The 27,993-nt window shown below is 43.6% G+C and overlaps 2 protein-coding genes across 3 annotated transcripts; one reads left to right on the top strand and one right to left on the bottom strand.

Annotated features, from left to right (window-relative positions):
• The first annotated feature begins 1,276 nt into the window (after positions 1 to 1,276).
• LOC307089501 (G protein-coupled receptor kinase 5-like) lies at positions 1,277 to 14,497 on the top strand. Its single transcript, XM_079755830.1, has 16 exons — positions 1,277 to 1,603; positions 2,951 to 3,040; positions 3,171 to 3,283; positions 3,765 to 3,842; positions 4,435 to 4,532; positions 5,090 to 5,182; positions 5,665 to 5,728; positions 7,489 to 7,629; positions 8,007 to 8,197; positions 8,907 to 8,944; positions 10,307 to 10,396; positions 10,765 to 10,976; positions 11,138 to 11,275; positions 11,821 to 11,958; positions 12,180 to 12,320; positions 13,921 to 14,497. Exons 1-16 carry the CDS (start codon positions 1,552 to 1,554, stop codon positions 14,032 to 14,034), a joined length of 1,791 nt encoding a protein of 596 aa, XP_079611956.1. The 5' UTR covers positions 1,277 to 1,551; the 3' UTR covers positions 14,035 to 14,497.
• Positions 14,498 to 14,560: 63 nt separating this feature from the next.
• ash2l (ash2 like, histone lysine methyltransferase complex subunit) lies at positions 14,561 to 24,101 on the bottom strand (the record flags this gene model as incomplete). 2 transcript variants are annotated; one of them, XM_079755831.1, is made up of 17 exons in its annotated part: positions 14,561 to 15,000; positions 15,151 to 15,210; positions 15,482 to 15,580; positions 15,935 to 16,027; positions 16,902 to 17,095; positions 17,447 to 17,614; positions 18,620 to 18,837; positions 19,032 to 19,128; positions 20,691 to 20,708; positions 20,890 to 20,965; positions 21,175 to 21,270; positions 21,500 to 21,595; positions 21,806 to 21,900; positions 22,262 to 22,350; positions 22,813 to 22,958; positions 23,210 to 23,276; positions 24,043 to 24,101. In XM_079755831.1, the coding sequence occupies 17 exons, from the start codon at positions 24,099 to 24,101 to the stop codon at positions 14,893 to 14,895; spliced, it is 1,779 nt and encodes a 592-aa protein (XP_079611957.1). In that variant the 3' UTR covers positions 14,561 to 14,892. The 2 variants fall into 2 exon arrangements, with proteins under 2 accessions (XP_079611957.1, XP_079611958.1); XM_079755832.1 differs by lacking the exon at positions 20,691 to 20,708 and having other exon boundaries at positions 24,043 to 24,093.
• Positions 24,102 to 27,993: the final 3,892 nt, after the last annotated feature.

Here is a 27,993-nt window from a genome sequence, read left to right on the forward strand (position 1 = left end):
GGGTGTTTAAAAAGCTTTTGATAGACTACGGTGGCCTTTGTTATTTCCCACACTGCCTGAATGTGGTTTGTGTCCAAAGTCTCCAACGATTCTGCATTTCTACAACCTTTAAATATATCTTACAATTGTCCAATCCCTTCTTACGTCCTCCATGGCAATCTGAGGGATGCTCCTGCTGTCTGAGGCTTTATTATGTTCTTAGGCTAATATTTCCCTGACAGCACTATCCCAACCAAATTACGATGTCAACGTCACATCAGTTCACCTCTCACTGTGGATCAGTCGGATTCAATATTGAAGCATTCAACACCTAAGTCTAACTGTGGGAGATATACATTTATCCAAATGAAGGTCATCCTTAGGGCTTATATCACAAATCACGCCATATTAAATAAATAAAAAGGAACCTTAATGCTTCTTAATTGTGCCGGCATGGCTGTGATGGGACTGTTACACTTATACAGTTGCTTGGGACCTGTCCAGTGGTGGAGCTATTCTGGACTTAAACAGGTAACATTAATTTTCATGATGTTTTTTCTTTGAAACTGATACCGCTGAACAGATGGTCGGATAAACAACCACATTACCATATTCACTTCATTGTTATCTCTTATTTGCATAAAAAAAACATTGATCACGAGCGACATGTACCATATTTTTCCATAACCCAACTGTTGACTTCATGGTATTTGTGTATTTATTTGCATAACCAGAGAGACAAGAGCACCCTCTGTAATGGAACACCTTCCGGGTGTCATGTTTTCATGTTTTTCCAAACATTCAGCCAACTATGACAATTTTCTTTTATTTCACTCACACCCACACCCATCCGCAAACACACACACACACACACACACACACACACACACACACACACACACACACACACACACACACACACACACACACACACACACACACACACACCTGACCAGCCTTCGACAGTGCACACAAAACAGGATCTTGTTGACCTTAAATTGCTCAAATGTGCCCTGGTATTGGAGGAATGGACCACCACTCAGGTGCTTGTGGAGCTCTCTGATGATCTCACACAATGTGTATAATCATGTTCCTGCCGGGCTATAATTGAGCTGCTCAGTGTAGCGCCTTCCTTCATCAGGGTGTGCTGCACAAAAGCTGCTGGGCAGAATTATAAAAAAAAAACAAGACGAGCCGGGACGCTGCTACTACGTCAGCAACAACCAGTCGGTCCATAGTCGCTCAAAGGAAAGTGTTTTCTCCCCCGCCCCTCCACCACCAGCCACAACTACCCCACCCTCCCACTCCGACAACTCAGACCACATACCTGCAGTCGTAACTCCACACCTAGGTGAGAGCAGCGAGGTTGTTTTACCGAGAGCACCGAGCCCCCAGCGCTGGGGACAGACTACACTGACGACACCAAGTGTTGCCCGCAGGCTGTACCGTCGGGGTAGGATATGAGCACGGCGAAGCACGGCGCACTCCGGGCCGCTGTGGTGTGAGGACACGGGACCTCCGAGGTGGACGATGTGAGGAGAAGAGAGAGCCGCCTGCACAAACACCGGGATCATGGAGATTGAAAGCATGGTGGCGAACAACGCTCTTATCCGAGCCAGAGAGAGTAAGCTTTCTCTAAATTGAAACAGTGTGTGTGTGAAGTATGAAGGAACTGTTGTTTTAAATTGTAAGAATGTGAACGACATGTGAGTTTCAACGCCGTTGAGGCATTTGAAACCGGTGAATTCTGGGGTCTTAATTCAAGGTTGTGTGTCTTACTTACTGATGTTTCTTTGAGAAAGATGACATTTTAATGATCCAATTAATTGATTGTTTGATTAGGGTTGTAGCAACCTTATTCGAGACATTTTGGTTCTTTGTACTGTTTTGTTATTATGATTATAATAATCATCAATTACCATGTACGGGGGGAGATAGGATACATGATAAAATTATGTTGACACATTTAAACCAACCTTTTTGTTGGTTTATTCAATAGAGAACCAAGAGATCAGTTTTTTTGCAAAAGTAAGCAATGAATCCTTAAAATAAATATGGCTTTCTTTGCTCTGGAGAACAACAGATGTATTTTCTCTGACGGATGCTGTCAGGGAAAGCGTTTGTCTGAATAATAAATTAATGACATTTCTACACTTGTTTATGCTGAGGAGTAGCTACGTAGGAGAGCTATGTGGAATCTCTTGTTAGCTCTGGCTAACCAGTTTCTTGAGCTATTAATAGACCAGGCGCTCTATTAAAGCCAGCGATTGTTTCAACAAGACCTGCCAGACTATTAAACACCAGATTGCAATCATGTCAATTAACAAGTTAAGTTTATGCTCCAAAAAGCTTCTACTGAGTATGTTTTGATTGCAATGCAAATTCCACGCTTTTGTTTGGTGTGCCAGTGATGTTATGTGATATACATCTGCATTCGTGCTAAAATAAGAAAAACGAAATGAAATCTGTTTACATGAGCTGTGATTCTTGAATCAGCTTTTTCTTCTTAATTCATTTGTATTAATAATTTTCTAATGGCACTTGTTGCTGCACTAAACCATTAAACTTTTAATCTGGCTGCCGATCCCCATTCTGCTAACATGTCCGTAGTAGTAGTAGTGGCCTTTATCTAATGACAAAGGTGTATTCACTCAGACAGGGTGTTCTTGCATGGCAGGTGATTACATAGCTAGGATTGCATGTGGTGAAACAAATGACAGGGCGCATAGGAAGCAATTCTGAAGATGGATGTTTTAAAGTCTGACTGCCAAATTCAACCAACAGTCAATTGACTTTCTCAGAGAATAGATATTGTGGGCCATGAATAACCTACAAACACCTTCACACTGAGAGACGTTATGCTAAACCCCCTGACCACATGCTTAGCTTGTAGCTACGTTAAACATCCAGTCTATTAACCTATTTAACCTATAACCATGGTGTTTCTCTTCCCTGTTTGTCTGTTTTCCAGGTGGAGGAGGAAAGGGGAAGAGTGGAAAATGGAAAGAGCTGCTCAAGTTTTCACATATAAGCCAGTGTATGGATCTGATCGTGAGCATAGGTGTGTGTAGGTTTTTGTGTGTCTGCGTTCTCTCAGACACAACCGCCCAACAGTAGCGATCTTTACCTTTGTGCAAAGATTTAATGACATACTTATGTTTGTTTTGTTCTGTTTTGTTTTCATCCGTCAGAACGAGACTACCACAGTTTATGTGAAACGCAGCCCATTGGCAAAATGCTCTTCTACCTTTTCTGCCAAAGTTCAGCTGCACTACAGAACTACATTTTCTTTCTGGATGCATTGGTAAAGGCCACCATGTTCACTAGCTTAGTTTCCTAAGACCATATGGTCTTAATATTAACCAAATCTTAATGCAGACTAGACAATACATACTGAGTCACAGATAATTACTCTGCGGTTAATATTTCTTAAGTGGGTGTGTGCTATTTGGTGCATTTGGTGAAAATGTTAATATGGGAAGATTTAAAATATGAATCTTAGAAATAGTAGTGGCATTTATTATCTATTAATAAATGCCACTTAAAAATATCAAAGTCCTTTAAAATACTATGTGTAAGAAAGAATCAGAAACTCCTTCTCATTAATGCCCCCTTTGGCTGGTAAGTGAACTGCAGCCTATTAATACATCCCAGCCTTGAAATACATCCTTATTTTCTATATTAAATCAATGTGGACAGTGTAGGATGTGTAGCCTACTAGATGTGTATAAAAAACAAAACATACAGAATTGTAATTGTAACAATACAGCATTTGTATCTGGCAGGAAAACTTTGAGAGCAAATCGGACCAGGAGAGGCGGGATGTTGGTGTGGCACTCATTCGGAGATTCCTGTGGAGTCAGGTAGCCGAAACATGGGCCTCACTGATTGGTCTTATAACATGTGTTATATACGTGTATACACGTATTATATATAATATATCGATTGTGTAATAATGTATAGATTTCCTATTTGTATAATGCTCTTGGGAGTATATCAATGGTGAGCATCACATTCTCGAAAATTTGAACTAAAGGTTACATGGTACATGATTCTTAGATTTACCATTTAAGAATCACAAATTCCTTGTCATTACTGGCGCCTTTGGCCATTCAGTGAACTGCAGTCTGCTCCAGCTCCTGAGGCCTGAGACAATAACCACGAATAACTAATGGTATTTCTTACAATAAATAAACATTAGATAAAAAGGTATTAGGCAAGATTTAGAGAAAATTCTAGAGAAATTAAATAAAACTCCTCCTGCCCTAAGCCCCACCAATGAAAATAATGCCATTGTATGGATCATGTTCGGATGTTCCTAGTCTTCATGACTCTACTCTTTCCAACCTTTTGCTTTGCTTGTCCGACACCTGCAAAAATGTGTGCGTACATCGACTACTGCATTTCAACACAAGCCTGGCGAATCAGCGTCTCATCCGTTGGTTGTGTCCTCAGTCCCCTCAGTGCGTCAATGCCGTGAAGAAGCATGAAACGAGCTGCATCCAAGCGCTGGTAGACGACCCCGACAGCGACATCTTCAAGGAGTGTCGGAAGTAAGCCTGTAGATCCTACTGTGCACGTGTGTGTGTGTGTTTGTGTGCGTGTGTGTGTGTGTGTTTGCTAGCCTCTCTGAGTGACTGGTGGGTGTGAGAGAGAGATGGGCAGAAAGAGTGGTGGACTGAAAGAAAAAGAAAGGCAATAGAGGGAAAGGCGAGGGAGTGAGAGAAAGAGAGAATGGGACAGAGAGACAGAGAGTGAGAGACAGAGAAAGAGCGAATGGGAAAGAGACGGAGAGAGAGAAAGAGAGAGGGTTAAGAGGGAGGGAGAGAGAGAGAGAGAATGAGACAGAGACGGAGAGAGAGACAAAGAGAATGAGACAGAGCCGGAGAGAGAGAAAGAGAGAATGAGACAGAGAGATAAAGAGAGAGCGAGAGAGAGAGAAAGAGACGGTTAAGAGGGAGGGAGAGAGAAAGAGAATAGGACAGAAAGTAGGAGAGTGAGACAGAGATAGAGGTAGAGAGGCAGCCAGAGACAAAGGGGGGGAGAAGGTATGCTGTAGTTAATGCTTGCTCAACTCATGTCCTGTGTGTGTGTGTGTGTGTGTGATCAGAGACCTCCACAAGCACCTGAGTGGGGGTCCATTCCTCCAGTACCAGGAGAGCATGTTCTTTGACCGCTTCCTGCAGTGGAAGAAGTTGGAGAGGTCAGTACACAATACACATATTCAATGTTTTAATATGTTATATATTATATTTTATCCGAGGGAAAAGGCCTATGTAACATATGTAACAGTGAGATACTTTTGAGTTATGTTTTTCACTGCAGTGTTTGTTTCAACTGAAATTAAATTTAAAAAAATTCTCTGCAGATTAATAAACATTAAGATTAATTAACAATTTATTTTCTAGTAAAATTGAAGCTTTTAGTGCACTGGTGATGTTATTACAATACCATTCATTATTTCTATACAAAAAAAATACCACAAGCCGTCTGAGCTATATTAACTTTTATACACCTAGTTTGCTGCAGTTTGTTAGGTTTGCATGTCTGACTTAAAACAACCAAAAATAATTGTTCATATATATCACAAACTTTAAGCCACCCATGCTTACTTCTGATTGAGGACAAGGCTTACTTTATGATGAGTTCTAACAGCCCCACCCCCTGTTTCCATGTGCTTTCAAGGCAGACGATAACCAAGCGCACCTTCAGGCAGTATAGACAGCTGGGGAAGGGCGGCTTCGGAGAGGTAAGACCATGACATCCCCTAGGCAACGTTGTGGCAAGACAGCCATTAAATCAGTCATTAAGTTATTAGCGCATTTTGATCCAAAGCATCTTCAGATGCCAAGCAGGCTAGGCATCTTGTTCAACGATGCCTTCAGGCAAGGCTGCCAATTTGAAAGTCTGACTTGGTACCTTCCAGTTAAAATTTAAACTGCATAGTCACAAGACTTTCCTGCACCTTGTCTTAGTCTAACATGGAGTTATCCTTCACAATGCCATTTGTGGTGAGCGGTTTTGTTTCTACTCTTTTTCTGAAACACTAAGACGAACAACAAAAATAGAACAAAAGCAACCCCACAGAAAGGCAATAGAAAGGAATAGATTGAAGTGTGAATGTCTCAGATTGAGCCCGTATTTGTTAGTAGGTCGTAGTAGTATTTCAGAATAAAAGACTCAATAACCGCCTGTCCACTCTAACTGGCTGTGACACCAAATTAGCGAGGCCGGCCGGCTGGGTGAAGTGAGCGCCGGTCATGTGTCGTTCGTAAGATTCTCGTAAAAAGAGAGAGGTAGGGCTGGCCAGCTTTGTTTTTATTTTTGATTATTGGATGATATTTTATGGAGATATTTTATGTAACCTATTATAGATATTTTATTATAACCTTTTAACCTTTATTTATTTTAAAAAACCCGGAAAAGGATATTGCCCTCCGCTTTGGCGCCCAAATTTCAAAATCATGATTGCTTTAAGACTTGTGCCTGATCTTTGAGACAACCAACCGGTCTTCGGCTGTGAAGTGGTTAACGGTCAACTAGGAGATCTAGAAGTAATGAGGGACTAGGCCATGACATGCCTTAGATAAACAATAGGATTTAAAACTGTATTCTAGATCAGATAGGCAGCCATTTTTGTGATGCTAAAATTGGAAGTATATTTTCATTGTGCAGGCAGATAGAGTATCATATGGAATAAAATATTGTGTTGGTGTATGATGTGATAACACAATAGAATCAAGCCCAAAATGTAACCTTGCGGTCCTCATTTAACCTCAGCAGGCAAGGACACATGATTAACTGACTAAACAGAGAAATTATGATTGGATAGAATGGAGACAAACCAAGTTCAGAATAAAAAATACCAACAGAATTTCTTGGACGATCAAATGTTATGGTGTTGAAATCGGCGGAAAGAGAAATGAAAATTCAAATTAAGTTTGCCATACGGTGATAGACAGCCTTCTGTTATTCTTAAGACTTAAAAGGGAAGTTTGAAAATGGTCTGAAATTATTAAGATTCAGTGGGGCTGGGATTGTTTGGTTAAGGTTGTGTGTAGCGTACGGTTGTGTTTTTTAAATGTGAGGGCACCGGGCCACTAGTTGAAGAGCTGTTTATGACAAAAAAGTAAGCAGGACCTCCTTCAGAAAACTAGTTGGGATCGCAGTCAGAGAGCAGGGGACCTACATGTGACAGTATTTTCATTAAAATATGCAGTTATATGTTCATAACAAATGACAGTAGCACTTTATTAAGAGTCAGAACTAATTTCATTGTTTAATATTGTAAAATATTGCACTATGATTTGATAAGAATAATTGAATCTCTTTTTTTCTTCAAAAAAAATTAAAAATTATAAACGTTGCCACCCTCTTTATCTTGTAATCTCCTTTGGTCTAAATTTGGAAACATAACACAAAGGCTCACTCTGTATCGGAACATCTTGGCATCACACGTAATGTGCTGATGGTGTTGTTGATTACTCACCTTCCTGTTGTCGTGTACAGGTGTGGGCATGCCAGGTGCGAGCCACGGGGAAGATGTACGCCTGCAAGAAGCTGCAGAAGACCCAAGTGAAGAAGAGGAGAGGAGAGACCATGGCCCTCAATGAGAAACAGATCCTGGAGAAGGTCAACAGCAGATTTGTGGTACGATTTCTCAATGCTCCTCATCTTTCATGTATTAAATTACTTCTATTGTCACTGATTTCTATTTGGGTTGTTTTTGTATTGACATGTGCTGCTGAACCACCCTTATGCCTTGGGGGGGGGAACAAACATTGATCGGTCTGTCTTTCGACCATCTCCATCTGACTAAGCATCTACTCTCCTACAAAATAATAATCTGAAAATGAGGCTTATTGAAGGCAGGCCTTATTTATCCATTGGTCAGCCCCTCATTATGAACATCAACGTCTGCCTTCCAAGTCCTTCATTCGAGCATTCCTCATTCAACCTCGTCTCTCAATGTGAGTCAATGCATGAGTAGTAGTGAGTACATCCTTGTTCTTCCTGCCTCTCCGCAGGTGAGCCTGGCCTATGCCTACGAGACCAAGAACACCCTGTGCATGGTGCTGACCATCATGAACGGAGGGGACCTCCGCTTCCACATCTACAACATCGGCCCCACAGGCCTGCAGAAGGAGCGGGTGCAGTTCTACGCCGCAGAGGTCTGCTGCGGCCTCCGCCACCTGCACCAGAAGGGCATCGTCTACAGGTGGGTCGCTCGCTCCACCTTCAGAAAGTGACCTCAAGTGTTTTCCGACCTTGGGGGTTAGAACTTGAAGCGAGAGGCAGCCATGAGCTACGATTGCGTACACATTTTCAGGCAGAACACTAACATTTAGTTCCTTGAATGGCATGTAGGTCGTGGTATTCATTCTGGGCATTCATTGTCTTGATACGAAGCCAAAACGTGTTATCTTGGTTCGGTTAGGATCTCAGTGGCTGGTTTATCTTCATGCCGAGAGGGCAACAATCTATAAAAAATGTTGATCCATGACCAAACGTGATAAAAACCGATGACGTCAAACCACACACAAAAGTTATACTACGATTGAACCCAGCTTTGGATTATTACTATAGGTGCGTTTGCATTTAATAATGAAAAATATAAACTTTTTCATTGAGGTCCCAACATTTATTTTCTGCAATTAATGCAAAGTCATGCAAAACCGTGACAGAAAAAGGAATGTGTCATACAGGTGTTAGTATTACCGGTTGTTAGTATTGTTTTACAAGTGTTGGCATATTTTGTTTATGGGTCAAAACCCTGGTTGGCTTTTTTGCTATTTTGACCTTTTAATTTTTACGTGATGCAACTATGAGGAAGTGGCCAAATCCAGACACAATGGGATGTGCTTATGTGGTATTCACAAATGGTGCTCACCATTCTTACTGATCTTAATTTCATGTACCCATTTTAGGGACCTGAAACCAGAAAATATTCTCTTGGATGACAATGGTATGTACAGTCTAAAAATTTATGTTTTGTAAAGAAATAGCATTTCTCTTTAGTTGGACGATGGCATTATACACTTATATCATAAAACATAAAGGTCCAAACTCAAAGTTGCAGGTAAGACATCTAATATATAAAACAATAAACCCCTCGTAGTGTTTAAACACACACGCCACTGATGGCGTAAAAACAAGTTGTCCTTTTTGAAAAAATAAGTAATTTCTAATGAGTGACGTTCTTTAAACCTTCGGCATCATTCTGTTTGACAACATTAAGAAAAAGTATGTTTTGTTAACCTCCCTCTTTTAGGGGGCTGAGCCAGTTATTCAAGGGGCTCCATAGAGCCGGATCACCAGGTGGAGCTCATAACGCTAATCATGGTTAACTTCTCTAATGTATGTTATGTATCAGGGCGCAGGAAGTAGGTAGAAGGGTAGTCTACCTAACAGGTAGACTACCCTTCTACCTGTTAGGTAGAACAGGTAGAAGTGCATTAAGGGGCAGGGATTTGTCGAGTACTTGTCGATAATACCACGGTCAAACCACCTTAAATCTGTGTCCCAACCAAAAACAAAAGCAGACCACGTCTTTGTAAAAGCGGTTCATTTGTTTTCTCTGACCTGACACTGTACTCTGATGTGGCTCTCCTACTGGAACCAATTTTCTTAACCGGCAGGTACAAAATAATGCTCTAAGCTATCTTCGGTCGGCTGCCATGAAACATTAGTGCAAGCCTTTTTACTACTCGACGGCCGCTGCTGACTACCAGTGCAGTGAACCGAATAGCTTCACCGAGTCACCAGAATCACCACATCACAGAGTGCGTTGTTTAGCAGCGTTAGCGCTATGAGGAAGTGCTGTTTAAAGGAATGCCGTCACAGTTTGTTGGCTAAGATTCAGGAAATAAAGGATTTGTTGGGTGTGGCGAAGGCTATTTATAGAACGATGTTGCTACTTGGGAAAAAAATGTTTTCTTAAACATAACTACAGTCACTGCCTTTAACACAGCATTTTTGACAAACTAGACCCTCATTTCAACTTGACCACAACTCATGATATTGATTAGAATAACAAAAAACAATTGTTGCTCCACTATCAATTATATGCCTTGATTGATCTCCTTCTCACCTGAATGTTGCTTTTGAAAACAGTTTTTCAGGAAGATAATGCAAAATGCAAATTTTTTTACTGTGACACGGAAATGCTGCTGAGGATAATACAAACCTAACCAAATGTACTGTCCCATTCACATACTTATGTTGATTTGTATGAATGACTTGCAAAATAACCTGTAGAACCAGTGTTCATTATGATTAACCTGGATGTTTCTAAGAGGACCTTGCTTTGCTTCTGTCGTTATGGCAGGACACATTCGCATCACTGACCTGGGACTGGCCGTCGAGCTGAAAGAAGGAAGTCTCGTGCGAGGGAGAGTGGGTACCATGGGTTACATGGGTAGGGACATCCCATAATAATAATAAACATAGTTGATTGCATTGCAAACATGCAGTCTGTTGCACTCATTTAAAGGGCCACCTTTTCACCATGAGGTGGGATGCTAATAAGCCACATTAAAAGCTACTTCAAAATACATCTACCTACCAGCCTACCCTGTGGACTGTACCAACTCATGGGCTGAACCATCCGTCGTACTTCTGGGTGTAGCCTCCCACTTGTGATGTGTCTATCTAATCGATTTGTAAGTGGCTTGTAAAGGGAATTAACAATCACACCAGGCGGTATAATAGTGGTCCTTTAATCGCTGCATAAAAACACATGATCCATAGTCAAACCATCTTTTTTTGCGTTTTTTGTTCCCATAGCTCCAGAGGTGATTGACGACCAGTATTATGGGATGAGCCCTGACTGGTGGGGGTTAGGGTGCTTGGTATACGAGATGACCGCCGGGCGGCAACCATTTCGGGAACGAGGAGATAACGCCAAGAAGGAGGAGATGGAGAGACGCATTCGGGCGGGGCAAATCGAATATTCTCCCAAATCCTTCAACACCCAGACCATAGATCTGTGTCGCTCGGTGAGAGCTCACAGCCAAGTATACTAGATGTCTGTGTAAAAAACAAAAATATTGTCTTTCAGATAGTGGAAGGCAATACAGTGAAGACCTACTAATAGCATACACGGATAATATATATAATAATGGGATTTTTTTTTTTACTAAATTCGACTTTTTCACAGCTCCTGACCAGAGACCCTGAACAGAGGCTGGGCTGCCAGCCATCAGGCGCAGCAGATGTGCAGTCACATGCCTTCTTCAACACCGTCAACTTCAGGATGTTGGAGGCCGGGCTTTTGGTGCCTCCATTTAAACCCGATGTAAACGCAACTACTCAAACTCGAGCATATTCTACTTGATAATTCAGAGTAACGGTTGAATTGATTTTCTTAGCACAGGAGATTTCTTGCCGCAAATTCAATGTTTACATCTGAGCAGCTCAAAACAAAAACTGAGCAAAGGCTGGCTTGATTGCCATAGCTCGGGACATTTTGATAAAAAATCCCTCTGGGATTCAGACCGGACCAATATCCATCCATTTAGAGTGCGCGGCCTGTAGCTTCTGTAGCCTGTAAAGATGCCACCTGGGCGCCTCCCCAGGCACGACTAGCGGGGAGGAGACCTCGGGGAAGACCCAGGACTAGGTGGAGAGACTATATCTCAACACTGGCCTGGGAACGCCTCGGGGTCCCCCCCGTCAGAGCCGGTCCATGTTGCCCCGGGAAAGGGAAGGCTGGGGCCCCTCTGCTGGAGCTGCTGCCCCCCGCGACCCCACCCCAGGATAAGCAGTTTGACGATGAGGATGATGAGCCTGTGGCTTCTTCCTCCATAATCTCTCCTCTCCTCTGCCACATCCCCCCCGCAGCCCAAACTGGTGTACTGCAGCGACGTGCAGGACATCGACGAGTTCTCCACCGTCAAAGGGGTCAGCCTGGACCACGCCGACGACCACTTCTACAGCAAGTTCAACACGGGCAGCGTCTGCGTCAACTGGCAGAAGGAGGTGAGTGACACGCCCACAGAGAGCCCCCCTGCTCCTACAACACATGTAGGACACATTTAAAGCTGGCGTTTTATTCCCCCAGGTGTGAGTGTGATTAGCCATTATAAGCCACATAGGCTCCCGGGACTTTATAGTCCTGGGAGCCTATGTGGTACGCGCTCTACCCGCCCCGTTGTCTGTGAGCTTGAGTTCACTCATCCGTCCGCCCCCCTCTTCTGAAGATAATCGAGACGGGGTGCTTCCTGGAGCTGAACCTGTTTGGCCCCCGGGGGTCCCGGCCCCCCGACCTGGACTGGTCCCACATCCCCATCCCCGAGAGCCAGAGCAAACGGAACCTACGGGAGCGCTTCTGCCGCAAACAGGTGAGAAGGACGCCCGTCCACGACAGACGGACGGGGTATTGGGTCGGTCACCTGACCTGTGTCAACGCCAAGTCGGGCATCACCGTAACCCCGGGGGACGTTGCCACGCAATCGACTGCTCGTCGACTTGTTTTGTGTGGGTGTGTTAACAATGTGGCCTTAAACCAAGAGATGGATTTAAGCAATGAAACGGTAGATCAAGTGACGAACAACGCAGCCATTTGCATTAAAGTAATGGGCAACGTCATCTGTAGTTTACATATAATTATGCATGAGGGGTTATCAAAAGTGTGTATTAAGCATCCACAAAATATATATTTATTTCTGTCCCATGAAATCTCAAGTCATTTCAGTCCGTTTCCAAATCCCTTCACACCAATTAGGTGGTGGATTTTCCCTACTGGCTACGTAGCTTGGCAGTTAACCAATTGTCATACACTCACCTGGCCAGGCCAGACACGTTCCTGTGACGAAGCCTATTGACAGCTTTCCGGACTTTTACCGCACCCATATAATCCTTAAGTTTGCACAAGACTTTGTTTACAAGCTGATTTGGAGAGGTCTGTGGATATACTTTTTGAAATATTTTTTTAGTTTTATTATTCAGTAGGTGTGATGGATGCCTTCCTCTGTGATAAGGTTATTTTATGTAGATCCTGTGGCCAACCACTACCAGTTATCCCATCCAAGAAATACATCAAGTGCATTGAACCAAAAAACAGGAGCATGCATAGCAAAAGCCCCAAAGCAAGTCACACCCAAGACAGAGAGCATCCATGCATGACTCCAGTAACTCACTTGCACTACAGGTCTCAATACTCTACTGTTGTCGTTTCTCAACAACAGTTGGAAGTACCAATAGGGCACGTGAGAGCCTTCGAGCTCGGAATTTTCGAAGGCTCTTACGTGTCTTTACGTAAACCTTCCCTTCTTCCGAAATAAGAGCTTTCAGGAAATGGCCATCAGAAGTTCGTAGGCTATGACATAAAACCGGAAAACTGATCGTTCTGGAGACTAGACTTCATAACAACTACAAGTATGGATGCCCACAGGGACCTCTTTGCGCTTCTTTGCTTTATCAGATGAATCAGTTATTAGAACACATACAAGAAAATATCTTTCCTCATTGTGATTGCTGTAGTAGTTAGCACATATATTTATTTCAATCACATGGTATGTCAGATTGTTGCATTTTGGATGGATGATATTTGTGAGAATGTAGTCCGATAGGCTCCATATTTCTTTCTAAGTTGTACAGTATTGTGGATTTAGTATTGTGTAAAATTTGATATAGCCCTTTCTATAGTATTAATACTGCATGTAAAATAACATTTTGTTTGAATAACGATAGCATTTTTTATTCATGTTAATGGAGTCTGAAGTAAGGCCTACGTTTCATTTTTAGTTTTAAATGTAGGTTACATTGTGGATTTACTATTTTATAAAATTTCACTGTGTCTGTGGGGATATAGTATGGATACTAAGATAGAATGCAAGATTACACAATACATTTTGTTTGAACAAGGGTAATTCATTATTTAAAATAAAGAGGACATAAATTGTTAACAAATGTTGTTCCATGTGCCCTCTTTTGAATCAGAGCCCCTGCCGCTCAAAAGGTCTCTGCACGCCGGAAGACTACGAGGAGGGCCAGCCCATCCTGATCTCCCGCACTCCCATATTGGAGCGAAAGCTCGTCAGCTCTGCCCTCTAGTGGTCACTGAAATCACGGCAGGCTGACCCGTAAGGGACGCATGACTGCTCGACTACTACGACGGAAGAGACATTTGTACCTTTCCATTGCAAACCCGTATGCCGATATGGGTCATGTTTGTGTAGCTCCACTGCCAAAAGCGTCAACGACCACGGTGGACTCACGGTGTTGCAGGACTTCGGACTAGAGCTTTCACCAAATGGCACTCTTTTATCTTATAGGTTGATGCAAGAAATGGTTTATATAATGTACCGAGTGTGTTTTTGTAAAAGATTGTTTTTTAAAGCCGATAAATCATTAATGTATGACTTTATGACAACCAATACTTACCATCAAATGGCCCGTTTATGGTTTTCTCAGTTCACTTGAATAAGGAATTTAATGTACCGGCGTGTGTTTTTGTAATAGATTATGTTTTTTAAAGCAGATAAATCATTAAAATGTATGACTTTATGACAACCAATACTTACCATCAAATGGCCCGTTTATGGTTTTCTCAGTTCACTTGAATAAGGAATCCAAGAACTCACATATATAAACTTTATTTAACCCAGAATATAACAAAACAACGACTGCAAGGAACTAAAACAATCAAAAGGCCCCTAGTCTCCAACGGAGTGGAATCACTCTAGAGAGGAATAGATGTTCTTTAAAAAATGGAAGTGAACTCAGCCGGCTCAAACCGTACAACCGGAGATCGTCACATGGCAGCCGACCTGAAACCACGCGAGAATGTCTTAAAACAGCGGCGGACGCATAAAAGTAAAGAACAACGTGTCTAGCAAAAAGAAAACACCAAATCATTTTTGGTGATTTTGGGTTGGACGTCGAGTATGACTGGGTGTGGGGGGAGGGGTCTCAGCCCTCCCACGGGGGGCTACGGCGGCCGTCCACGTCCGTCTCCACGTGGTACAGCATGTCTGCCAGCGTGTGCTCGATCACGGCCCCCCAGCCCATGTCACTCATCTGGAAGAAAGGCGGAGGGTGAATGAAGAGACATGATGGCAGGTTATAAACCGAGAACCAGAGATTCAGGGAAAGGACTTCTGAAGTCGTATGCTTAATGCTATAGCCTACACATGGTGGAGCCGGTATTTGTATTTTAGATCTACCCACCGGTTGGTATTTGAGGTCTTTAGGAGGGTGTTTGAAGTTTGGCCCGAAATTGACAGACACCTGGAACAGAACAACAAAAGTCAAAACTTGGGGAGGGGATTTAGGTGACACACAGTTCGAGCGCAATCATTGTACTTGCCTAACCAAGGGTTAGGCTTGCTGAGTACCAACGACTTTTATTCGCTGTGCAAGCATCAAACATACCTACCAGGGTCAGGGTAGTCTAGTATTTAGGGTGTATCTGACGAAATGCACTGGGTTTAGGCTCCCAGGAAACCCCCTTCACTACCCCGGCAGTAACTCCATAAGGACACCAACGCAGAGTACCGACCTGGCAGCTCTTGTAGAGTGAGATGGCGGGGAAATAGAGGCCTTCAAACAGGTTTTCGTATGCCACTCCTTGGCTCACCCCGTTTTTGTAGAACACCATCTGATGGAGATAGGGACACATAACCAAACACCAGCAGACAGAGTTCAACAGAATGCACTGAGGTCAGACGGTGCAACATTACAGAGAAGAGGGTGTGAAGAGGAGTCCGGCTCGAGATGACTCATGGTTTCGGGGGGGATGATGGAGGGTCAGGGAGGGGAGGGTAGGGGTGGAGATGATGGGGGAAGGGGTGGAGATGACAGGGGCTAAGGGTGGGGATGACACTGGGTGAGGGCCAGGGATCTGTCTTTCGTCTGCCATCAGACTGAGATCTGATTCTAAAGTGTGGTTGGTGAGACTAGGGTGGAGGAGAAGAGCAGGTAGGGATTGAGGCGGGTGTAGATTGATGCTGACCCGACTGGGGGTGATGGTCTTGAGGCTCTTCTCGGCCTTATCCACGTAGTCCTTCTCCTCGAAGTACAGGTAGCTCTTGAACTTGATCAGAGCCTGGAGGGGGGGGGGGGCAGAGATCACCCAGATAAACACACTTGACACAGACAATGAACAGCTTGGTATTTAAACTACGCACACACACACCTTGGTGTTTCAACTATGCAGACACACACAGTTATCTGCTATGTGTTCACCTAGTTGCACTATTAATAGTTTGGTATTTTAACAAGATGTACTATTAATAGTTGGGTTTTTATCGAGATGCACTATTAATAGTTTGGTATTTTAACGAGATGCACTATTAATAGTTGGAATTTCCACCAGATGCACTATTAATAGTTGGGTTTTTCAACAGGATGTATTGTCAAAAGCTTGGTATTTGAACTATTAACTCTTTTAGACGTTCAGCATTGGAACTAGATGCACCATTACTAGTTTGATTTTTAACTATACTTTCAATGGATAGTTGGGTAATTGACCGATTGGTACCATCCTATTAATAGGTTGATGGTTCTGAACACCTTCTTATAGTAGCGATACTATTACCAGCTTGGTTCTGATACCATTGATATTGTAGTGTTGTGGTACTATTCAAAGCTCCACCCAACAGTGGAACACCTATTCATAGGTCCTTGTAGTACCATCGTTACTATTAGCATCCTGATTCAAGTGCTGTCGATCGGTCCGTCTCCATGGGTACCAGAAAAACATTACTCAAAAAGGATAAAGCCACCATCCTCGAGTAACGAGAACCAACATTAGCGTTAGCGACATTACTAGCAACAGCTTTTGTGCGGCTTAAACCTCAACCATGTTCATTCTCGACGCGTAACTAAAGAACAGAGCCCCATCCACCCAAAACTCAAAGCGGAGGCCGATCTCGAACGGGGCTCGTCTCCGCGCAAGGTCCCGTGGGGGGGGGGGGTACCTTGTCCTTGTAGGTGTCGGGCAGGGCCTTGGCGGTCTGGGTCCCGTCGGGCAGCTCGATGAAGAAGCCCAGCGTGTCCCCCTGGCCATAGCCCGAGGAGTAGTGCTTGCCCATGGACTGGTGGAAGCGGGTGCCCTTCTTGCTGCGCCAGGAGTAGCTGAACTTATCGTAGCCCAGCGGGGCCTGCAGGTTACCTGTGGGCGTCAGCGGTGAAGGTGGAGGGGAGAGATGAGGGCTAGTGAGTGGGGGGAACGACACAACAACACTGCAGGTGGGCCTTGTTCATGCGTGTGGGGGAGTCTCACCACTGTGTGCACCTATCTATCTGGAAGTGTATCCGACTGTGGTTGTCTCTGTCTGTTTGACATAACTGTTGGCCTGTCTGTCTGTCTGTCTGTCTGTCTGTCTGTCTGTCTGTGTGACACGACTATGTCCGTCTGTGAAACACGACTGAGCCTGTCTGTGTGACATGCCTGCGTCTTTGCCGGTGTGTGTGCGCGTGTGACATTACCGTGTCGTCAGTCAGTGTGTGTCGGGGTACTGACCGAGCGGCTGCGACCAGCCCAGCCTGGCGGCCGTGTCGGGGGGCATCTCGTCCACCGACACCTCAAAGTACCAGGAGCCTTTCCGCACGCCGTGGGACGCCCGCACCATGGAGTAGCCCTTCTCCCCGGTCACCGTCAGCCGGTCGTCAGAGATCTTCAACTGTGGAGCTGGAGGAACCAATCAAATCAAAAGCACACGATGAACACAGATCCAGTTAGATACGTTCTGCCTGGAGATGACAGGGTTTGCGGTTTGTGTTCAGTATTTTAATGTTATGTTTGTCAAATAAAGTAAAAAAGGATGTCCACTATCATCAAGTATTGTGACTCTGCAGCAGCATAATCACTACTGGAAGCACCATGCCGCCACACTAGGGCTGGGTATTGCCAGGTACCGCACAATTCAAGTCAATTTGATTCTTTAGGTCTTGATTCGATTTGATATTGATCCAATTGCTTCGATATCGATTCAATAATATGTGCAGATGACAAAAATACCTAAATATTATTTAGAGTAACCATTAAAAAATGAATTAACCATTTCATTGTGCTTTAACTAGCAAAAAGGGAATACACCATTGTATAGTATTGTTCTTGAGCTAAACTTGCAGCATAAAAGTAATAATCATAAGATGGACAAATGTAAAAGGGCATGAACATTTAGGCATACTCGCTTCTAGATTACAATGAGTGAGTATACTTCTTTGTTTTTTTATGGAAATAATCGATTTCAAAAAAATTCTGAATCGAAATTGAATCGAGAACAAATAAATTGCAGTGCATTGATGAATCGATATTTTTACCCAGCCCTACGCCATACCTCTGTCTTAATGAGACCAAACCTTATTAGAGGCATGACTGCTGTAGGGCCACCGGCTTCCTACCTGCCGTAATCATTTACATTACATTTACATTTAGGGCATTTTATCCAAAGCGACTTACAATAAGCACATTTGTCAGAAGTGAAACCATATACCGCTGTCGGTACAATAAGGATGTTCATAGAACCAAATGCAAAGCACCAACAATCGCCAGCTTAACCCATTCCCCATATTCAACCTAGATAGCTATGATAAAATGCTACATAACTAAGTACTATAACTAACCACGACATGCAGTAATCCGACCCACCCTCAGCAGCACCCTGGCTGCTACCAGTCCGCCGCCTCCTACCTCTGTCGTGCAGCGCCAGCAGCACCCTCTCGTACAGACAGGCCCGGTACAGGTCTCCGGGGATGGGCTTCCCCGCCCAGCAGTCCAGCTCCAGCTTCTCTGGGTCGGGGGCGTGGGGGTCCGGCTCGGCCAGGATGTAGCGGTAGCCGTCCTTGTTGAAGGGGTGCTCCAGCGGGTAGCCATGCGGAGGCAGGCGCTGGGCCGAGAACAGGGGGTCGCTGTCGGGGAAAGGGGCGACGACAAGAGGGTTAAAGGCTGTTGGGTGTTGGGCGGGTGTATCCTTGTCTCCTACAGAGGGTGTATCCTTGTCTCCTACAGAGGGTGTACCCTTGTCTCCTACAGAGGGTGTATCCTTGTCTCCTACAGAGGGAGTACCCTTGTCTCCTACAGAGGGTGTGTCCTTGCTTCCTACCTGCGTGTTCTCTTGGTGGCCCCTGCAGTCGCCCCCTCCTGCTGCTGCTGCTTACGCTTGGCCCCTCTGCCTTTTCCGGGGCCAGGGGCCAAGGCACCTGGGGGCCACAAGAACATCAACAACAGGTTTTAATAGAACCGAACGCATTGGTAAAACACATCTTATAGGAACGCATTCAGACCGACAGAGCGACGAGGAAACAGACGGGTGCGACAGAGAGACTTTCATGAGACAGTGGTGGGCACGGCAGCGGTGGTGTTAACTCTCTGTGCGTAGCGCCAGAGACCACGGCGTGACCGTCAAAGCTCTCGGACTTCAGTTCTGTGGTGACTTAGTACTCTATGGCCTCATCTCGTAGCCCCGGACCCCACTCACTCTTTCATGCGTCAAGAGATATTAGGAATTATTCTGCTGCACAGCAAGCACAGGAGGAAGACAGGAGGGACAGCGGGGAGTGGCTTGGCTGCCCGTCAAGCAAAGGATCAACGGGTAGGCAGGAAGACAGTTCATATACAGCCTCCGTGTACAAACTAAAGAGGCTGTATATAAACAAACAGAGACAGTTTATATACGGTGTCTTTCTAACATGGAAAGTCTGATAGACGTACACAAACTAACAAACTAGACAAACGGACTTAAAGAAACTAAACCAACCAACATGATCTGATGGATGATACTTGTCTGAAGGATGTGATGCCCAACCTAACTGAAACAAACTGTTTACAAACTGACTTAAACTTTCAACAAACTGAAATAAACTAAATGCACAAACTAACTTGACATTGTGCACAAGCCAACATGGAACATCAACATTGACAACCTGAGAGAGGCAGTACACACACTAACAAGAACTTACTTAATAACTATGTACACTGAAATACAATGTGAAATGTTCTGAGAATATTTCACATTATCACCTTTCAGAAATGAATAGTTATAAAGGATAGCAATGATAGAATTGGTAGACCTGGGCCACCTTTGATCCAGAGACCAGTGTTGATCCAATAACAAGGAGGATTTCTGTAGACGGTCAAGCTCAAGTACAGTACAGTACATGTTCCAAACCAGTCCGATTCAACAGTAGAGGCCCAGACCATCAGGTCATAGATCCTTTTATACATCGAGACACCCATTATCCTACGTTAGAGCACTTCACCGAAGAACCTTAACATAATAATAATTGTGCAATTACTGCTTAAAAGGCCTGGACAGGGGACTTGACAAGACAGTTGGAGACAGGGGAGCAGAGGGGAAGGAGGCCAAATGGCACCGGACGAAGCGTACCGACATCGTAGCGAGTGTCATTTGAGACAGGGGGACTAAGGGGGTTCTCAAAGCCTGCGAGCAGCAAGCAGAAGACGAGGGGACCAGGAGCAACAACAAGTAAACAGGGACATCATGGACCAATCAAAGTAAAGGGGGCGGGGGGGAAGCAGGGCATAAGCACCAGACATATGCAGAGAGCAAACAAGGGGGAGGTTACAGTGAGTTTGGATTGAGTTGCCCATAAGATCCCCAACACCGTTTTTTAACGTTAATAGTGATCGTTCTGGAGTTACGAATGTTTTGAACCTCAGGGCCAACTTCCATCCAGAGGGGGATAAAAAAAAATGACAAGACCACAAAAAAAAAAAAAACGCCAAAATACCACATATTCACCTGAGAAAGCAGATCCACCTGGAAAACACAGAACTTCCATGATCAATCATCAAGTTCCAACTCTATAGACCTTTTGTAGATCTTTGGCCAGTATCAATGATCTACAAAGCACTTTCTTGCCATCCGTCGTGTCAATATCAAAACGGGTTGATTGTTTTGATCGCACAACCGGTCCCAGCCGGATCTTGCCAGGGCCTACCGTTGAGTCCAGCCGCGGTTGGGGCAGCGGTGGTTTGCTTCTGTGTGTCGTAGGATGGTCCGATGGTTCCCAGGTCCTGTGTTCATAAAGACATCCATATGTATCAGAACAATACACATATGATGTCTGTCAAGCTGCTTTAAGGGCCGGATGGGATCGTGTGAACGTGTCTTGTCTCCTAATGGTGCCGCTGTCTGATCAATTACTCAGTGTACATGTACAGGATAAGAAGGATATTCAGTTCTAAACCATGACAGTTAAAGCTGCACATAACAGCCAAGGTACCTGGTCCAAGAGCCCGAACTTGGGGTACTCCTCCTCCGGGTCTTTGCTTCCGGGGTCCGGGTGCTCCTTCACTAGGAACACGTCCCGCTCTTTACTCTGGAAAATACACAAGATTTAAATCCTATCAAAATATAATTACCATTGTTTTTGTTATTATTATATATTGCTGCAGACATGACCGTTTTAAATGAGATGCACTGCTTGAAGGCTGATGATCAATATGGAAAACCAAATCACTCAATGGCTGAGATAATAATAATAATAATAATAATAATAATAATAATAATAATAATAATAATAATAATAATAATAAGTAATGCATTACCATGGTCTTCACAATGTTGTTTGGCCAGGTCAGCTTGCCGGGTCTCTGACGTGTGGTCATACACTCCCAGTTCTTATCGATGAACGGTATTATGTCCTAGCGTAACAAAGAGGTGAAATTGATCTTTATGAATTAAAAGTAAGCCCCTCTAATGCACATCAAGGAGAGGGTGAATGCTTGTTAAAGTAAATTAATCCAAGTTAATACATCTAGGCTATCACTTAAAATAAATGTTTTTAGTTTGGTACCATATCAAGCTTTGTCAAATATATTTAGTCAAGAATATTATGGGCTGGGACTGCCTACCTTGTCTTTGGAGAACATGGTCTTTGGATGCTCCTCCTGGGTCCTGGATCTCCAGGTTAGGTTGGCCAGCGCCGTCAGGCACATCTCCTTGAGGTCTACAACACCAAACGACGTATTCAATCATATATCTCAGAAACAAGTGCTAACTGTCCAAGACATTTGGTTACTAACTTAGTTCCATTGAGTAGACTGTTATCTAAAAGTGACTTTCAGTGGATTCAGATATAGGTCATTAAGGAAGAATCAGGGTTTGGCCCTTTAGCGCAAAAATGCCTACCAGTAAAACTGGGATTCAAACCCAGCACCTTTAGCCTGAGAGTCAAACATCCTAACCCCTACACTATCCTGTCTCAATTGTTTCTAGAGAAAATAAAATATAAATAACAACCAGATTTTGCCCTCCTGTCAAAATTGCATAGGGACACATGGATCCCATGACTAGATCTCAAAACCTACTGGCTTGTTTCCTGAGGAAGTAGGTGTTGCCGCTGTGGTGACACACATTACAGTGGAACACGTAGTTGGTCATGAAGGGCAGGCACGTCCTGGGGAGCAAGGTCAAATACAAGGTTAAAGCAAACGTTTGTCTTTACAGTACATGTCGGTTAACCAATTACCAATGACGATCGGTTAACAGAGTCATTTAGCAGACGCAACTTACAGTGGACGCAAATACCTATCATTAAGGAGCAGGTAGGATGTTAGGACATCTTGCTCTTAGGCTGCAGACATTGGTGATTAAACTCGAGAATCTTTTTGGCTTCTGAGTTTAACAACCTAACCACTACACCATCCAATTAATTTCAAGTCATTTAGCAGACGTACATTGAATTTGTTTTTAGATACAGGTGCTCAGCATGCAGATAGGGGTTAGCAGCACCATATTGCTCAAGGAATGGCTACAAGTATAATGTTGACATTGGGTTCTGAAACCGGAACCTTTCAACAGCCCACCCGCTATCCAGCCCCTGAGAGGACGAGTGTATTGATGATTAAAGTCTACATACGCTGTGTCAATGGCGAAGGTGTCAGCGGTGAACCACTTCATACACAGCGCACACTGAAGCTCCACCTCGCCCAGTTGCCGGCCGCTCTCCTCGTCCCCCGAAGCGGTCTGGGTGTCGGCCGCCTCTGAGCCTTCCCCTCCGGTGTCCTTGAGGTCAATATTACATCAGCATAGATAATACAACAAATACGTATCACAGTAATTTACAGAAAGTGAGTCTGATAAAGCCATATATAAAAGCCAATAATAATAATAATAATAATAATAATAATAATAGCAACATTTATTTTGTAAAAGAATAATTACATCTCAAGAAATATAAATAATAACATTTTGAATATACATTTTAACATTATGAGAGGTAGTAAGCAATACGTTGATAATAGTCTTGACATTACCATGCCCTCTTTGCCGTTAGATGATTCTGTATCCATGCTTACTGGCACTTCACTAAATGAGGCATCGCTGCAGAAATACAATGTGGTGGATTAGGCTAAACAGGCCTACATCATAACGCAATGATACAGCAGATACGTTCAAAATCAATAATGCATATGCGTATTAAGGCACTCTAAGAAGGTGGTAGGTCTTTATCATAAAATGCGTTTGCATAAGTAATATCAAGAGATCATAAATAGATTATAAATTATAATAACGCTAGCTGTCGACAATAAGCTTCATTCGCGTTAATTTCTAAAGGGAAAAAAACCGAGACAACTTAATGGGTGCAGTTTGGACCAATATGGGCTAGAATATGACATCGGGCTACACGATGACTGTCGGCCTACCTAGCGCTGAGAACATATACAATATAAATAATGTAAACCGTTAGCCTAATGACATGCATCGTGATTCAAAGCGATCCCAACTTGTCTGTTGATGCTGAGAAAGCGTCTTAATAGTGATGGTTGTGTGAGCTGTTATGTGATGTACTAAGGATACTATTAAAGATAAAAGCAAAAAACATTTGCACTGAACCTTTCCGACAAAGCCACGCTGTGGTTAATGACATTGCTTTATTTAGTAAAGTTGCTGTCTGTATTATATGTATCTTCATACAAAGGAAGCTGTGTGAATATGAGTTGTCTGAGTGCCTCCTTGACTGCATTTACGATTTGCGGTTCCTATTGAAACCATAAGACACTGCGTGGTGTTTAATCAGCAGCGCAGAGTAATATCTAGATGTACAATAATAAGAAAGTAGTGTATTTTTCATCCCAGAGAGACCTACCCCTCGGCAGTCTCTAGTTCAGCGGCTGCAGCATTAACCGCCTCTCCTTCCGACGCCATGTTTCAAAGCAATACCATTACTTCAAGTATCGCGAGAGGAACGGAGTGTTGGACAACATCTTCCGGGTTGTGTTGACAAACGGCGAACTGACTGCTGACCTCAAGCTGAAGCGTCGTACTTTTTCGAAATCCATTTAGTTTGTTACTTTGGATATTGTATTTGTTTCCAATGAAACACATTTTGTTATGGACAAAAATGAGGACAGCTCTTGATTTATCTGTATTGTATAATGTCAGGCTAAATTATCTGAATGTAACAAATGTTAAACATCGCCATAATCCTGTGAATGTGATTACCTATTGGGGTTCAATGGTTATGGACTTTTAAATATTATTTAAATTATGATGCATTACAATATTCTCACAGTTGGTGACTTTTGTTCCTTGCGATATTCATTAGTCCACAAGAGGGCACTAGATTGTCTATATATGTAATCTATATATAGAGATTTCATAAAAATGTATCAATGATTCATTAAACAAAGTTAAACTCTAAGAAACGGTACAAGCATATGTAGTCCAGGCATGATCTAAATCCACCATATAAAGGAATTTGAAACTCGTTATGGTATCGACTTCAAATGTAAAGTTATGTAATGTCTGAAATCGTTTCAGAATTCAACTTTTATACTTTTATTCGATCTTAGTCATACCAAGGTTCCAAAAAACTCACAGTATTCAGCTCATAGTCAAATCAACGGCCGAAAGACAGAAGGTAACAATGGAAAACCAAGCTATGAGCTACAGGAGGAGAGCATGTATGCCTAACCGCCCAGGCATCCCCTAGGGCTTCCTAGAAAGGCCTTTATTTGATACCATCGCTTAGACTATGGCATCGTGGTGACCGCCCAAGGGATGCACCCCCACAGGGAAGGTGAGCTGTAAAGGAATGAGCTCTTTGTTCAGGCCTTGGGATAATGGTCTACAGTGGACTTTATGGTTCCTCTCTTTGGCAATCGTCTACCGTTACTGTGTAAGCGTTTGTTCTTGTGGTGATTAACATGCCTTTACGGAGGTGTATTGCTGCTTGCTGGCTGTTTGCTCGAGAGAAATGAATGCATTCAAAATACGGTTGAATCCATGTTTGTTGTTAGAAAAAGACATAGAAAGTCCAATCCACACGTACCCACTCCGGCAGGCACACACACACACACACACACAATCACACACACACACACACACACACACACACACACACACACATACACACACACACACACACACACACACACACACACCTACTGTGACTGGGTTAGGCTTTAGTATGGCTCTGAAAGACCCTGCCCCAGTTACATTTCTGATCTGCTCATTACTCATTCCCCTTCTCCATAACTCAGATCCTCCAATCTATGTATTTTATTCATTCCTCGCTTCAATTGCAGAAACATGGGTGTTCGTGATGTGTGAGCCTCGGCATACTGGAACCATGTTCCCCAAGCTCCATGCTGAACCTTTGGTCTGTTTTAAGCAGCTTCTGAAAACACATCTCTACAGACAACCCTTTCAATATCTCTCTATCTTATCTTTTGGTTGTGTTTAAGTTTTTTTTCCAGGTCTGTCTCTCACATTTTGTGTGTGTGTGTGTGTGTGTGTGTGTGTGTGTGTGTTTGTGTCTGTGTGCGTGTGTGTGTGTCCGTGTGTAAAGCTTTTGTGTGTGTGTGTGTGTGTGTGTGGGTTGTAAACAGTGCCATATAAGTAACGCTTTACACAACTATTGCCTTACTGTAGTATAAAGTGTATTGTATTCAAACACACATACATACATAAAAAAGGTATGTAGTACCCTATAGACATTATCCAAAACATGCTCCATCACCTGTATTCTGTCCTGCCAAATAGACACCATACTTTGTAAACTTCCCTCCCGTACTAGTCGATTATCTAACTTTATTTCCATGTGTGCTGGTGAACAAAGAGCTGGGTCAGCGAGGGTCAGGCCTACAGGGGGACATCTGCTAATTGTCCCAGTGGGCCGGCTTCAGTTGCCATTTCAATACCAGTCGCTCCCTAGGTAGTCTGTGACAGCTGCCTGCCCACACCTCCTTCCGCCACCATGGCTCTGTTCAGGGACACCCCACCACCATCACCATCACCACCACCACCACCACATTCAGCACCATCACCATCACCATCACCATCATCACCACCACGAACACACCACCGACACCACATCCAGATGCCTGCCATGAGAAATTTGTTGGTGTGGTCCAAGATACAACGATAAGATGCAGCAATGTCAATGATGCATGGTCAGGACTTAATCATAGTCTTTTTATTTTTAACATGTAGTCTGAATAAAAATGTATAGAGGAGAGTTTAATTTAGTTCAGAGGAGCTTTAAAGGAAATTATGACTTTTGATTCAGAGACATTTCTTTGTCGTTGTGTGTTTATTATTTATTCGCATTCGCATTCGATCTAACGTCTAGTCCATGACATGAACTGATACATTTTATAGGTCGAATTAACCCCCATGGCATAATTGGAAGCAATGAAATTACATTTTTCTAGCACAAAATACAAACAATGTTTTCTCCTTTGCAGAGAGAATTGTCCTAAGACAAAAAAGAATGCGCGCGTTTTTTTTAATCCCCTCGTTTAATATTAACATATGATAATGTTAAGTGAAACCACGGTGTTTAAGACCCATGATAAGACGTGTAAACATCCTCTTAATAACAGTTGTCTGTCCTAAAGATCTAAGACGGGGTTCCAATTAAACGTAAGTGCTTTGTATGGCCATTGCATTACAGGACAAACAGCGCTATCCACGCGGGACGGGGGGCGCGTTGGACTTTAGAGGAGTAGATCAATTAGCATCACAACTCGTGTTCACGTGCCCCACTACCGTAAAATCTCAGGTTTGCAAATAATGACAAGGGAAATGACAATGAAGAACACGACCTTTAAAGAAAAGGGAACACTTTAACCAGATGCCCGGCAATAAATGACAAGTTAAGTGTGTCCCCGACTGAGCGCGCGCATTATCATGTTGAAGCGTCCTCGCGGGGGGTTCCACGGGCACGGGAGCGCGTGTTAACATTCGAAAAAAGGCATGCGCCTTTGTCTCTTGTATAATTCGCGTAACATTTCGAATGAATCGTAAATTAAATGCGTTAGCGGCGCGTGCGGGACGTGGAGCGTATAAAAGCCGCCAGCCGAGATGCGCATGCAGTTAGTTCTTGTGGTGAAGGGGCCCAGGCGCTAAAATGCAGCAAGACCAGTTGACGCGCAGCAAAATCACATTTTCTGTCATCGATATTTTGGACCCGACCAAATTCACAAGGAAACTAGATGTGAGGATCGTTTCACAAAGCGAAGTTGGAAGGAATACAGGTAACGTAGGCTTATTTTGGCACAGATGGATGCATTTTATGTTTGTATCGGTCTTGTATATGTCTAATTGATAATGCCAAGGATGCCCAATACACACTTAAAAAAACTTTAATGCCTATTTATTCATCTATGCCAGAAATGTCAATGTTGTTTTATTTAGTTTCCATTTTGTCAATGTCTAAAACTTTAAATTCTTAAAAATTGTAGAAACTCCGGATCATGACCCATCAAGTGAGACGTCGTGTCCCGAATCTGATGAAAGCTCCAGCACTGAGCACTGCCCCGGGAGTCCCCCTTCGAGGGGTCCCCATCCACCTCCCAGCCCCAAGGGCAGAAGTAGGCGGATCCGCACCGCGTTCACAATGGACCAACTCCGAATACTGGAGTACAGTTTCCAAAGCTCCCATTACCTGTCCGTGCTCGACCGTCACGCCATCGCCTCGGCCCTGCACCTCTCCGAGACCCAGGTGAAGATCTGGTTCCAGAACCGACGCACCAAGTGGAAGAAGGAGCGCGAGGGGAAACCACCTACGGAGGAGGAGCACCTCCGTCTCGCG

This window comes from Pollachius pollachius (assembly GCF_949987615.1).
Source record: "Pollachius pollachius genome assembly, chromosome: 18".
NCBI classification, from domain to species: domain Eukaryota; kingdom Metazoa; phylum Chordata; class Actinopteri; order Gadiformes; family Gadidae; genus Pollachius; species Pollachius pollachius.

Bases quoted from the DNA above. Each gene is read 5' to 3' on its own strand.
- LOC307089501 (XM_079755830.1), top strand. From the start codon at position 1,552: ATGGAGATTGAAAGCATGGTGGCGAACAACGCTCTTATCCGAGCCAGA. The intron at 11,959-12,179 runs GTGAGTGACACG...CCTCTTCTGAAG, and splicing joins GCGTCAACTGGCAGAAGGAG to ATAATCGAGACGGGGTGCTT. The intron at 12,321-13,920 runs GTGAGAAGGACG...CTTTTGAATCAG, and splicing joins AGCGCTTCTGCCGCAAACAG to AGCCCCTGCCGCTCAAAAGG.